We start from the raw sequence: 14,823 nt of genomic DNA, 5'->3' as shown, positions 1-14,823 counted from the left end.
GATAATGACAAAAATTTAAATACTTTTGAGACGTTTCAACGAAATCTTTTGAAATCAAATGGGTTAAGCACACATTTTTGAACATACAGTTTCCCAATAAGAACTAATTCCAAATGTCAGTATTTACTGCTTTTGCTTTAGAATTTACTGATTTACGTATTTACTGTTTTTGCATTCGAAAGTACTGTTATGTATTTATGTGGTTAAAAAATAAAATTTTTAAAATACTTGAATCAAATTTGATTCGATTTTATTACACAAATACTTCTGTGTGCCTATTTCCGCTCTCTTTTGCTTTAAGGATGATACCATCCTCCAGCTCTCAAGAAAACGGTCAAAAAAAAATTGCCATTATTTCGTGTGTATGTCCAAGGAATTTTGACAACTGGTACTTTACCAGCCTGTTGCTTCGCTCTTTCCTCAAGAAATAATGGAATGGGCATATATATTTTTTTTTTGCCTTGTGCTCTTTTTTCACAAAAATACCAAAAAAGTGAGGTGGTTCTAAGTGTTGATGAAATTTTTAATGTCTTCAATAGATTTTTAGATAACACATGGTTGATCTAACCTAGATAGGAATGGCGATAGCTCGTTCAAGATTACAGATTTCGAATATACCATTTGTTTTTTAACAATTGGTGCTAGTTTGCGAAACCTTGCGAGATTTCCCGAGTGTTTGTATAGGAAAATTGTGCAAAAAGTGAAATGTTTTTATCAAAGACGAAGTGTTGAAATGTTTAAAATAAAGTGAAAACAGCAGCCCTAGAAACTAGCGATATATTTTCCTTGCCTTTGCTATTTCGAACGTCTCGCACTAAAAGTTTTCTGGGGTACCATTCCTTCGAGCACCTGAACAGCTTAGACATCGATCGCACTTTGTGGATTCCTCAAAAGATGGAGAGGGTTGAATAACATATGGCGATATATCTTTAGTGTAATTTTCTTCTTTTAGTTTCTGTGTTTCCACGAGTGAACTCTTGACGAAAGCAGCCCATCCTATCTAGCCAAATCTAAACTAACCCAACCATACCAACCCAGATTTACTACGATTGAGCTTTAGCAGTATCGCCCATAGCAAAAAAATAAATCAAACACATACATATATAAAAAATTGAAGACACCCTAATGTACATGAATATGTGAACATGTGTACAGCAAAAAACCAATCGTCAGCGGCGGGTGTTCTTATCCGCAATTTTAGTTTTTTTCAATTTTATTTTTAATTGCTATTTTTTTCTTTGTATGTATGAATGTACATACATATCTATTTTTTTTTACTCCAACAGCGTACGCTGCTTCCATTTACAAGTGGCTGGAGCTGAACAACGCGTCATCGCTCGCACTTAGAAATCGCAGCCAGTTTACGCGTCGCTGCCTGTCGCGAATGGCGAGAATTCCTAAATGTTTGTTGTAAAATGTACAAAATATTGAAATAGTTCTGTGTTTTCTCTGCGTGAATTGAGTTGTTAAATTTGCAATTTCACTAGCCAGCTCCAATAGGCGCTTTATTCGTGCTTACTGAAGCGACTTGAATTTGTTTTTTATTTTTTATGGCAATAAATAAATACATACATATCTGCCCAGCGGTGTAAAAAAGTGAATAACTACAAGAAATGCTAAAAAAAATCGCATTGAAAATTGTGCTGTCGTCATTTGCTAAGTAAAAAAGTGAAAAACCATTGGAAAAAATGTCAACTGTGCATGCTGCAACAGTGCTCTTCTTCTTCGTCAGCGTGTTAAGTTTTGAATTCGCCTCACCTTGGCTGAATTTTAACAGTTATGCATCCAAGAAGCGTACCGATCTGAAGAAACGATGTCCGAATGTGAGTCTAATTTTGTCCATTTTTTGTATCCATTTGGATGTGTTATCAGTTGTATGTGCGTGTGGGTGCATAGTTGTAGTGTGTGGCTTTTATGTTCCCAGTAGAACTTGGGAGCATCGTACGATTGCTCGGTGAGTACTCCCTTGGGAGTATACGAATACTCCCCATTGCTCTCTATGCTTCTGGGTATAAGCATGTAATTTTGTATACTCCCTTTAACATTGGATGTCCTAGGAGGGGGAGTAATCCCTTTTACCTCCTAAACGAGCAATCGGGGAGCACACACAGAATTATCATCCCACAAACCTCCTAATAGAGCAATACGGGAGTACTCCCATAGTTACCTCCCAGAAACCTCCCAAAAAGACAACAAGGGAGTGCACATAGAAAACATCCCATATTCCTCCCGAACGAGCAATAAAGGAGCGCTCCCATTAGAGACATCCCGAAAACCTCCTGTAGGAGTAATAAGAGAGCAATGATAACGAATATTTTACATTAGCCAAATGGATTTTGCTATTTAAAAATTTTTTTTATTTAACTTTTTAATCACATGCATTTGTGCAATATTACAAGATCTTAAAAATAAAGCACAAATGATACGTCTTACATAATTGCTTAATTTTAGAAATATATTGCAGAGAAATCATATGAAATTAAAACATAATAATAAAAAAACGGTAAGATAAGATTTGAATTATATGCACCTATATGCACATATAAGTATGTACTCCTATATGATTTCCTGGGTGTCAAGGATGCTTGCCAGTTCAGGAATCCACCAAACGGGGAAATTGTGAAGGTGACTTTGCTTATCTGACATCTTTGTCACCCATGCGGTGTTTAAACCCGTGGGTCACACTTAAATGCTGACACTAATTTGCGCAATCTGAAAAGTATTTAAGGGTGCATTTACAAGTAATACAATACATACTTAATATATTTAAACAAAAGTTGAAGTACATACCAACGGACTTTTATTAAAATCTGTGTGCTATCCAAATTAAATTATTGTGTGCTCCTTATGCTTCTATAAGAAATATTTTCTGTTGTTTTTTTTTGTATGATAAATTTTTTCGAAAACACAAATTTCTTTTGGGCGAGGTGCGTATTGCTCTCATATCAATCAAAAAGAATACTCTTGGATTTATCGCTTAGGAGACATCACTTTTTGCTCCTAAACGAGTAATAACGGAGTACAAAACCGACAAATCTCGCTTATTGCTCCCAAATCATGCCTCAGGGAGCATTCTTTAATTGCTCGCTTAGGAGATCTCTCATTAAGCTCCTAAGCGAGCAATACAGGAGTACAAAACCGAGAAATCTCGTTTACTGCTCCGAAATCATGCCTCAGGGAGCAATATTTCGTCGCTCGCTTAGGAGATCTCTTATTTGACTCCTAAACGAGTAATAAAGGAGTACAAAACCGACAAATCTCTCTTATTGCTCAGAAATCAGGTTAAGGGGAGTACTCTTTTATTCCTCACATAGGGAGATCTCCCTTCAAGTTCTAATGGGTTGAGCGGAAATTGTGTTGTGAGCAAAGAAAAAAAAAATATTTATCAGTATTTCCTGAGGCATGCAAGGCGCGCGAAGAAAAACGTAAACACAATTGTTATTAAAGGCTAATTTTTTATCACTTGAGTTCTGGAAAAAATAACGAAAAAGAATTAAAATAAGTATGGACACTAGGGTGGTCCAAAAACAGTAAAGTCGCAATTGTAATGCTCTCACCGCCTAGGATTGTTCTACATCGAAAAAACTATACCCATATTTTTTTATTTTGAAAGTTTCAAAGTTTTCCATGTATTTTTATATGGAAAAAACAACTTTTCGTAGAAATGGTATAGAATTCTTGAAAATCAATATTTTTCGATCGGAAAACTCTAGTTCTCTTCATTCATTTTTTTAATACAAACGATTTTTTATTTGTCCCCCCATTGCATTTTTCGTGGGTTTTGGCGGACCTATAAAATATAGTTTCGATGAAAAATGGCTAAATAAACAATTAGGTATTAATAACACCCTATCTCCTGCAGATAAAGAGAGTTTTCCGATAAAAAAAATATTGGTTTTTAACAATTCTACGAAAAGTTGTTTTTTTTCCATATAAAATACATGGAAAACTTTGGGCGCTTTGAGCGACTTCTCTATATTTTTTGATTTCAAAATAATGAATAGGGATATATTTTTGTCGGTTTAGAACAATGCTAGGGGGTGAGAGCATAAAAATTCCGACTTTTTCGTTTTCACATGCATTTTTGGACCACCCTAATGGACACACACATACGTATGCATAAGTATTGCATTTAAAGAAGATTGTCTAAAGATGAATTTAAAATAAAATAGACATTTTCCTTTAAAATCGCCCTTAAAAATATTCATAAGATTAAGTATGTGAAACAGTATTGTGAAAATGCAAAAATAAAAAAATGCATGCGGTAAAAAACAAGTAATTTTTTGCAAAAAAAACCGACTTCAATTCTCATATAAAAAAACAATATATATATATATATATCTCATGATCCACTGATCGGATCTTAACCAGATTAGTATGGGACCACCTCTGAGACACTACCTTTCCGATGAAAAGAAGAAAGAAAGAATTACCGAAATCGGTTGATGTGGTCCAAAGTGATGCGGTAACATACATAAAAAAAATAAAAATAAAAATAAAAATAAAATAAAAAATAAAAAAAATATTCCGACGAACTGATAACCTCCTCCTTTTTTGGAAGTCGGTTAAAAATGCAAACGTGGTCGTATCCGCAACAGAGGTGAACCACGTTCCACAAAATGAATGGCAAGTTCTCTCCCTTTTTCTTCTTATTTGGCACTTAGATAACTTGGTCATAGGCCGACACCATAAAATTTCGACGTCGAAGCATCTTTTCATTGATCGGAGTATCACGGCGTATCGCGTGTTCAAAGTCAGGGGCAATTTCTGTATTTTGAGCTTGTCCCCGCCATTTTAAAGCTCGTACAGTTCGTCGATCCATCTTCTTCTGCACCAAAGAAATTAATGACAAAACTTTTTTGGGCATTAAGAATTTTCAAACATCTAATTTTCTGTCCGCGTCCCCATCGGCCCGTGTTATAATCCGGCCTTGAAAAGCCCTAATACTCTAATCCGGCTGCGATAATAAATAACAAAAAAAAATACAATCAATGCGAAGTGACCTTGTAGCAAACTGTTACGCATCATTTCACTGCAAACAAATTAAAACAAATAAAATACACTTACATACATAAATATGTATTTGCATATACTTATACAAACGCACACAACATTTTGTTGCTATTTTGAGATAATCATTTAAATCAGACAAAATAGTTCACACCAAAATAATTTAGTCTTTGCATGAAATTAGTACAAAATTTATGGGGTAACTAGATTTCGAGAGTAATGTATTTTTTGAGCTTAAAATGGCATGAAATACAATATAGAAAATTGGTAGTTGAGCGCAACCGTTGCTAAAAAGCGTCTTGATGCATTAGCTTTCCAATTCAACTGTCAAGGTATACACAACATGTTGTCTCAACAGTTGAGTTGATCAGAGATAACCAGCAACGCGTTCAGAAGGTGCAATCGCAACAGTTACTGAGCTGTTGCGCCTTCTGAACGTGCCCAATATAAAAGCGATGCCGAAACAATCCTGAAACGGTCCTGAACTGGTTTCGGTGTGAACACGAACGAGTTCTCAACAAGCGTCAAATGGTTTAGATCTAAGCCCGAAATGGTCCTGAAACGTTCCCGTCGTTATCCCGGAATGGCCCTAAAATAGTCCCGAACAAGCACCGAAACGATCGAAAACGTCGTCAACTTGTCCAGAAATAATTGCGAGCAAGTCTTAAAACAGTAACGAAATGGTAGCTAATTAGTATCGAAATGTTCCAGAAATAGGCTCAAAATGGACCTAAAGCAGCCCTGAACTAGACGCAAAATGATGCATGGTCCTGAACTAGTGCCAAAGTAGACTTCAAATAGTCCCCAATGAACCTCGAACTAGTCTCGAAATGATTCCGATCGATTTTCGAAATGGTCGCGAACAAGTCCCGTATTGGTCCTGAAATAGTCCTGAACAGATCCCGAAATGTTCCTAAACTAATCCCCACATGGTCCTGAAATAGCTCAGAACTTGTCCGGAAATCTGCAGTTAAACACACAAGAAGCAATTATAGATTTTCTGCTGGGTTCACAAGAAATAGTTACAAATTACTGCTGGGTTAACACAAATTTCATCGAAACCGAGAGCTAAGATCTCTACACATGAAAAATGTTAAGCATTACTCGGACCAGGCATCGGAACTACAAAAATATATCGAGTGCTGGTGCATATCTCTAAACACTCAGCTACGACAGGTTAGAATGCATTTATATTTTAACTTTATCGGTCTTCGATAGAATAAAATTCAACTGCAATAGAGCCTTGGGCCCACACCACCACATAAACTATTCAACATGATTAAACAATTGCTATGCACTAAATTTTCGAAATCATCAAATAAATCATAAGATTGGTGCCAGCTGTAGCATTCAATTAAAATATGCAAATTTGCGCCGCATTTTCGTTTTTGTTCTAAATAATTTACATTCCATATGGAACGCTTTTCCCATATAAAATAGCCAAGCGTTCGATTTGTGTGTATGTATTTATTAGTATTTCACGTCCATTTACGGATACGTTTATTCTTCTTCTTCTTTTTTTCTATTTTGCAATAAACTAGATCACAACGACGCACGGCGCTGTCGATCGCGCATCACTTGCCAGCCAATTGCAAGCGATGCCGCAAGCGCCAAGCGTTAGCGATGTCAAGCGGTTAGTGAAACAGAAAATAGCAGTTCAAAATAATTCCAAATATACACTTTCTTTTCTGTACGCCCAAACATGCCCCCATACACATACATATGTACATACTAGTGCTTTATAAAAGACGCCAGCCCGAATCTGCGCGCCCCATGAAGAACGCGTTGTACTAGCTGGGATATACGCGCACCTACAAATGTTTGCATTGCTGATGCTGCTGCTGTTGCGGCCGCATGTGCTCGCATTCTAAATACCTTTTGGTATACCAACAACCAGTAAGCAGTAATGTTTTGGCCAAAATGTAAAAAATCAAAATAGAAAATTTTTATGTAAATACGTTTTTCATCAAATGGAATCTCATCAATATGCGGCACACGCGACATTGCACATTTATCAGAATGACGGAAAAGAAACGGGCGCTTAGACAGACAAGTATGTAGGTAAATACATCCATACACCACTTTAGCGACCACCTTGGCCAGCTACCAAGCGCCAGCATCTACATTTACATACATATGTACGTCTGGAGTAAATGTGCTGCAATCATGAGCGTGCGCGCATGCGTTGGGCGACGTAGCATTGGCCGCGCCAAAATCAATCACACTTTCTAAGTGGCCGGCCAAGCCTGAGCGCGCGCGCACGCGCACACAACTACCCAGATTGTGGCGACTTCATGGCCAGTCAAATCTGAGCGTTCACAAATGTTGACTGAATACCAGCGCGTTTGCGCACTCGAAATGTGATCCATTTAATTTAGTTCTTTTTATTGTCGAAAAGGCACTTAAAAACTCGTCCACAAACGGATTCTAGTAGGCGTTGGGAAATTACATTCTTCATGTCGATAAGTGAAATTGTGCGAAAGAAAAAGTAAAAGGAGGCAATAGAGGGCAATGAGGATTAATCCTCTTTTAATTTTTCATATGGCTTTTACTTTTAGAGAGTGGAAATTATGTAAATCAATCAAAGGAATATAAAATTTGCATATTCAAGCGCAGATCCTTCTCTTCTCGTTATTTAGCGCCTAAGCGATTTTGGCCGTTTCTCATCTGTGCCAACTGACGCCAATTGGAAATGCTAAGTGAAGCTAGCCAAGTCCTTCTCCACTTGGTCTTTCCAGTACAGTGAGGGCCTCACTCTTCCTCTGCTATGCATTTCGATCAAGAGGGAAATTGTTGGAATTAAGAGCCCCGTTGGATTGTTAGACAGGATAATCTCCATTACATTGCCAAGAAATTGTGAGACGATTGCGTCAACCTTACTTATTGACCGACTTCAAAAAAGGAGGAGGTTATCAATTCGTTGGAATATTTTTGTTTTTGTTTATGTATGTTATCGCGTATCTTTGGACCACGTGACCTAATTTCGATAATTCTCTTTCAACGGAGAGGTGGTACCTTGAGGGTGGTTCCATACTAATCTGTTTTGGATCCGATCATTGGATCACGAAGAAATTAACCGTACTCCAAAATTTTTATTAATGTAAATGTATGTATTTTTAACCGACTTCAAAAAAGGAGGAGGTCATCAATTCATCGAAATAATCTTTTCAGCTGCATATATTTCTTCTTCTACTTATTTGGTTTGTCGTTTTGGGCCGAGACCAAAAAGCTTCTCAAATTGCCTTTCTCCTATGCTAATTTGGGCCAGTTGCTCAGCTCGAGTGCAGACAGGTCCTTCTGCACTTTTTCCTTTATTGTATTCGTGGGCGCCCTTGCTTTCGTTATGCACCCATGGGTGCGGGGAGCCGAAGGATCTTTACACCGGAACGTCATCATCGATGCGTACATCATGTCCAAACCAGTGCAATCGCTGTTTTTTGCGCTTAACTATGTCCATGTCGTTAAAAAGCTCATGCAGTTCGTCATTCCGTCTTCTCCGATACGCGTCGCCTACGCGAACCGAGCCCTAGATATTGCGTAGAATAGTTCTCTCGAAAGCAACCAAAGCCTTCTCATTTGTGTTCCACATCGTCCACGTTTCTGACAGGTATGACGAGTGACATGTAGAGCGTCACTTTTGTACACCAGGAGAGGGCTCTGCTTTTCAATTGCCTTCCGAGCTCAAAGTAGAATCTGTTGCCAAGAGTGTTTTTTCGCTTGATCTCCATGCGGACGTTCACCACTAGACCAACCCACTCTAGCTTCTTTTCTAAACTGGAAAATGCTGCGGTTACGTCCCTCATTTTCAGCTGCCACTCAATTTTTTAGCTCTTATAACGCTTTCCACCATCAGATTGAAAAGTCCCACGAGAGTGAATCGCCTTGTCTAACACCTCGTTTAGTCTCAAACGGCGTGGAGAGATCCTTCCCAATTTATACGGAGCTGAAGTTTGGCGTCGTACAGGCAGCTTCTCTTCGTGCTTTCGACAAAAAGATGCTATGTGTGATTATCTAGTATCTTCTCCATTTTTTTACGTGCCGTGAAAATCTAGTTATCTAGTTATTTTAAGCCTCAGTGTGGCTGTCCAATCAGTTGATTCAGTTTTTCTCACTGTATCGTCGACAGGACCTTGTACGCAATATTAAGAAAGCTTATTCCGCGATTGTTGGATTGGACAAAAGTACACCGAGATTCCAGTCCTCGGGCATATATTCGTCGGACCAAATTCTGCTTAACAGCTGATACATGCGCACCACCATCTCTTCGTCACCGCCTTTGAACAACTCAGCCGGAATGCCGTCGGCTTCGGGGGCTTTGTTGTACCTAAGCCGCCTTATTGTTGCTCTCTCCAGTAGAGGGACGTGACCTTCGTCCCTATACATTGGTTCGGGTTTTTCTTCATCAAACGCGCCACCTGTGTCGCCATTCACGAGCTTTGAGAAGTATTTTCTTTATATCTCACGTGTATCCTGGGCAACTGTTACCAGATTTCAGGAGCTAGACCCATTTTGATTGCTGCCTTATTTTCTAATAGAATTTTTTATTGTATGTTACATGTATTCAATGCCATAAAAAATTCGTTTGTTACTAATAGTATCAGAGTTGGGCATTATTCGAATAAATTGTTATTTGGATAATTATTCGAATAAAATTTTATCCGTAATATAATTATTCGCAGATAACTTATTCACGAATAAATTATTCGTGAATAAATTGCTTGCGAATAATTTATTCGTTATTTTATTCGTTATTTTAAATAATGAATAAAAACTCATTTTTAACACATTGAGCCACCTTTTACTTTTATTTCTATTGTCAAGGATTGTAAGTTAGCTGAATTTTGTTTACTATTTTATCAAGAATACTAGCCCATTCACTATGGTTTCGCGGCCCCTGATGAGATTTTTTGCGTTGGCCAATGCATGAATAGCGTTGAAAACCAAATATGGGTAAAGTAAAAATTCTCACACATATTTCTGCCAAAAAAATAGCGCTCTGATGCTATATGCAAGAAAAAATTCCTTTCAATGTCATGAGCTTTACCTCCACTTGTGAGATCTTTTCTAAGCGTGCGTAATCTTCTTCTATGATCTTGCAACTACAACATTGGTCCGATGCGTCAACCTCTAGTCTTATGTCATGTAGGCCAACAAAAGTCCTTATAAGGATGCTGAAGAGCATAGATGTGCGTCCTCGATGTAAAATTTGGCCATTGATATAGGAATTGGAAGGATGTGGTCGAAACTTTCTTTGCTGATTCGCCACTTTTAAAATATAAAAAAAATTAAAAGAGCTGGTTTCCTTGAGTCTTACTGCTGCAGCAATGGCCGCCCGAGCAATTTCATCTAGCGGAGGTAGATGCAAGGTCGCATTTAGGGTATATGACGACGTGGGACATCGTAAATTCGTATAATATAAACATAAAAAACAAAGTAGTCCAGACATATGGGGTTTCTAATGATTTCGACTGCAGCACCATTATGAATTGCAACCTGATTGTACAATAAGTAGGGATTTTCTAAATAACTCAACTGTAGCGCCACCTAGCGGGTCCATTTTTCGCATAAGTATTTTTCATCATGCAGGAAGAACACGTTTTGAATTTGAACGAAATCAGTTCATAAATACGGCTTTTATAAATAACTCGGCTCCATCGCCACAAAGGAGTTTTCTAGTAGCTTTTAATAGGACCTAATGCGCATGGAATAACCTCCGAAAATTTGATTTAAATCTATCTAGGGGTTTGAGTTAAATCACAACAACGAAAACGGTTATCATTTTATACATAAATATATGTACATATCTATATACATAAATTACTTGTTTTATTATTATTTTATTCGTTATTCGAATAATTAATGAAGATAATAATTATTCGAATAACGAATAACATAATTTATCCGTCATTCGAATAATTTTTTTTTGAATAACCAAAATTATTTATTATTTACGAATAACAAGAAAAACAATTTATTCATTTGTTATTCGTCATTCGAATAAATTTTGCCCAACTCTGAATAGTATGTCACAGTAAAATTTTCTGTAGAATTCAACGAAGCAGAAGTTTGTACAAACACTTCCTAATTTACGATCTCAAATATTTTTTACCTATTTTTAATAAGTTTTTATTTATTCCGTATCCATCATTCTCGTAATGAATTCTTTTATTTTTTGCAGGTACGTGGCATCCGGAATTTTGATCTGGAATCGATGATGGGATTCTGGTATGTGGTTCAGTATTACGCATCAACGGAAGAGCTGCCCGAATATGCCTGTATGCAAAGCGATTTTACGTTTTCCGCAGAGGATCAGCATGTAAGTATTGTTATAGTGTTGGTGCCCACTAATGCCCGTTTTCGTATCCTATGCATGTAGATTGTCCATAAACTTTATTACATTCCATTAGCTGACTCAGGGAAGTTCTATTTCTGCGACGGTAACTGCACTGAAGTACATATGTAACTACTTACATGTTGGTGCGGGTTGTCGCTTTAGGCAAAGAACATAAAGACGCGCCACACGGCACGACATTTTTATAAAGTTTTTATTCGAAATAAAACTTGTTTTTATGCACAAAGCACGAATTACTGCGATTTTTCACTTTAAATTCACAATTCCTCCTTGCCACTTGTTTCTAAGCAAAAAGTTTGTTTACGTGTTGCCATAAATGTCAAAATCGGCAAAACCAAAGTAGCGGTTTCGGGAATACGTCACCTTCAGTTCAGTACCCCGTGCCACCAAATGGCTAAAACGGCAACACTGGTACCTAGCTCAATATTTGTATTTTTTGGATTATGACAGCAGCCATATATTTCTAGCGTCCCCATTGATCAGTGTTGATCCGAGAGTTTTTTCTGTCAATGCGTCTATATGAAGTCTATAGAAAGCTTTAAAAAGCTTCTTCAGCGTAATATATTTTGACTGCTTTAGATTAAGTTCAGACTTTGTTTTACGCGTGATCATCGACGGCCAGCTGACATCGGAGATGAACCAACTCATCAGCTTTGTGGTGCCGAATATATTCCAAATCTCCTGACGAGCTTCAAATCCGCTGTTATTACCTGCGTTTGACCTCCATTCTTTCCTTGCGGATATCGGAAGACTGTAGTCGGCTTTTATAGAATGCATTTATGTAGTAAACTTGCAGATCCTGCAAAACTCATACATGCCTCAGTGGAAATAACCTTACAGCAGATACATAACCAAGGAGTTCCCTAGATCTTTTCAAGTCCTATTTTAGTCACGTGAATTATGTCGCGTTGCAGGTATCTAGGTCTTCCATCTTGCACCTGCTTAGAAGAAGAAGAAAACTTGTATGTACTTATATTGAGCCTGCAGCTGGCTACTAGCGTCATATGCCCTTCCTTGCAAGCTCTGTCTGTCTTCCGGCACACATACCAGGTGAATAAAATGCTGTTCTGCCATTTCGCGGAAATTTACTACAATTTACGAATTACTTAGGCCCGAATCCAGAGCTTTTAGAGCTGCCTGACTGATAAAATATAGATATTGCATTAGTCTCTGACTACCCTTGTTCGTAAACATTCGACAGCTTGATGTAGTTTGGAACGATTTTCCGTCATCCCTTGTCAAATTTGGTTTGGAGACAAAGCGTTGTAGAATCTTCAGTGTCATATTTCGCTTCTAGTACAGCCGTAAGTTCGGATTCGATTCGGATTTTCCATTTAAGATGCATCAGAATACATAGAATTGAATAGTCAGTGGGTCTCGAACATCCCGCCTCCCTCTGCTAGGGGTTTCCACTTTATAGCCTTTATAGAAGCTTCTTTTTGGCACGCAATAGTCCCTTATTTCAAGCAGGCGAATCCGGTCAAGAGTTGAGTTGTGACCACAGTGATTCGCTCTCCAGCTAGATAATTTTCGGAGACTTATGGCTGTGCTTTCCCACAAAGTCTATTGGCAGATGCAGATACTCGCTTATCTACAGTTTCGCCTTTCTTTGCGCCTTTTGTAGTGTGAGTGTGGCTATTTCATTAGTCGTTCCATATAAGATACCCCATTTACGCCCGGTTTCGCTTTTAGAGGGCTAACGTACAATTTCGCAGTTTCTTTCTCATCCAGTATAAGTCCCAGATATTTCTGAAGGATAGTTACCTTACGTTATGCGTCTCGCTTACATGGAGCGCTGTTTTCATGGGCTTACCCTTGGTATAAGCGTACTGTATTGTCACCGAAATTGCCTCTATGATATGGAACTCTATAAACCGCTGCATAATTTTTAATTGAAAGGACTATAAAGTTTTTGGTCTTTTTAAGTTTTTGGGGTTGAGTTGCAATGTATTTTCCTTCTTGGGGGTTCTCCTCACCTATTGGCTACGTGATTAAGTGTGAGAACTCTTTCTATAATAGCATGCAGTAATTATGTGCTACAATTCATTCCTTTCTGTAATTGACCAGGATAACATCCGGTGCCCCCCGTCGATTTTTCTTCATAATCTTAACAAAATATTTTATTTCTGTTTTTTTCTCAAAATATTCTTATTTTTTCTATGATTTGTTTAGATTACAATGAATTTCAGTTACATCTTTGCCGAAGATCCATTGCGTGAGAAATTACAGGGCAACATCACTTGGATGATACCGGATTTTGAAACACCCGCACACTGGATGCACACTGAAGATATTTGTAAGAAAAATTTTAAATATTTTCATAGAAAATATGTATGTAGATTATGACTAATAACAACAGTAAAATCAGTCTTTAAAAATCTGCTTGCATCATCTTTTTATGTACATACATATGTACATACATTTGCGCATTAGGGACATCACTCTCCACAAAACAAACCAAAAAAAAATAAGTTCTGTTTTTCTATCAGAATTACTGAAGTTAAAATATTTTAAGGCTTCCGCCAAAATATTTCGGAATGATATTAAAATGTACGTAAACTGGACAGAATTGGAAATACTTCCAAAAATAGGGTTTAATAAGGGTATATAAGCAAAATTAGCTTTTAAAAATTTTTTCCCCAAAAATCACCTCAGATGATAGAAGAGTTAAGAAGAGCTTAACGTCTGCATACAAATTTTTTAAAATTGTATCATTGGAACCAAAATACTTATGATTTTTGGTGGTAATTGCAAATCGATCCAGCTCACGTAAATCTTAATACTTTTCCGAAATATATATATTGGCGTGAGTCTGAAAATTAGATAAATTTTATAACTCTAGTGGAAAACCCGTTACTTTTTAGTGTTTGGTGAGGCACCCTAATGTAAAAATTTATACTCTCATGAGTGTTTTCTTGATTTTTATATTTTTTAATAATCTCATTTTACAGATGAGGGCATCTACAACACTTACGTCATCGATACGGATTACAAATCGTGGAGTCTGATCATGCATTGCGCTGAAAAGAAAAAGTCACCGCGTTATTTATCAGCGCTGTTGTTGTCGCGAGAAACGGAGTTAGGTGAAAATGTTATCAACTTTTTGAGGTATTTCAGTGAAATTAAAAAACAAAAATATAAAAATATATAACAAAATAATATAGTATTTTGAAATTTGCTAATAAAAAAAATGGTAATCAACGATTACTATTTATCTTTTGTTGTTTGCAGAGAAAAGCTACCCCGCTATGATATCGACTTATCGTTCATGTTTCCTATCAATCAAACCTGCAACAATTTAATGGAGTCAGTTGATGATGATCCCTTAGCTTATATTGTAAATGGACGAAAGAATGCAAAAAATTCATTCAAAGTGATTTTAAAGCCATGAGAAATGAGCAAAATGTAAAAAATATATTATTAAGTTAATAAACAAATTATTTAAATTACTTTTCAATACT

The 14,823-nt window shown here is 37.1% G+C and overlaps 1 protein-coding gene across 1 annotated transcript; it reads left to right on the top strand.

The window, feature by feature from the left end:
* Positions 1-1,299: 1,299 nt before the first annotated feature.
* LOC118733241 lies at positions 1,300-14,823 on the top strand. The gene is made up of 5 exons (XM_036462565.1): positions 1,300-1,823; positions 11,189-11,326; positions 13,535-13,658; positions 14,314-14,470; positions 14,594-14,823. The coding sequence occupies exons 1-5, from the start codon at positions 1,689-1,691 to the stop codon at positions 14,751-14,753; spliced, it is 714 nt and encodes a 237-aa protein (XP_036318458.1). The 5' UTR covers positions 1,300-1,688; the 3' UTR covers positions 14,754-14,823.

This window comes from Rhagoletis pomonella, unplaced genomic scaffold, assembly GCF_013731165.1.
Source record: "Rhagoletis pomonella isolate Grant_MI unplaced genomic scaffold, Rhpom_1.0 Rhpom_scaffold_00002, whole genome shotgun sequence".
NCBI lineage: Eukaryota > Metazoa > Arthropoda > Insecta > Diptera > Tephritidae > Rhagoletis > Rhagoletis pomonella.
The sequence above is the reverse complement of the archived record's forward strand: the minus strand, read 5'-3'. Positions and strand labels throughout refer to the sequence as shown.

What these genes read in the sequence shown, in the direction of transcription:
- LOC118733241 (XM_036462565.1), top strand. Translation starts at nt 1,689, where the DNA reads ATGTCAACTGTGCATGCTGCAACAGTGCTCTTCTTCTTCGTCAGCGTG. An exon ending in TTTCCGCAGAGGATCAGCAT is followed by an intron (nt 11,327 to 13,534) that starts GTAAGTATTGTT and finishes TGATTTGTTTAG; the next exon opens with ATTACAATGAATTTCAGTTA. An exon ending in AATGTTATCAACTTTTTGAG is followed by an intron (nt 14,471 to 14,593) that starts GTATTTCAGTGA and finishes TGTTGTTTGCAG; the next exon opens with AGAAAAGCTACCCCGCTATG.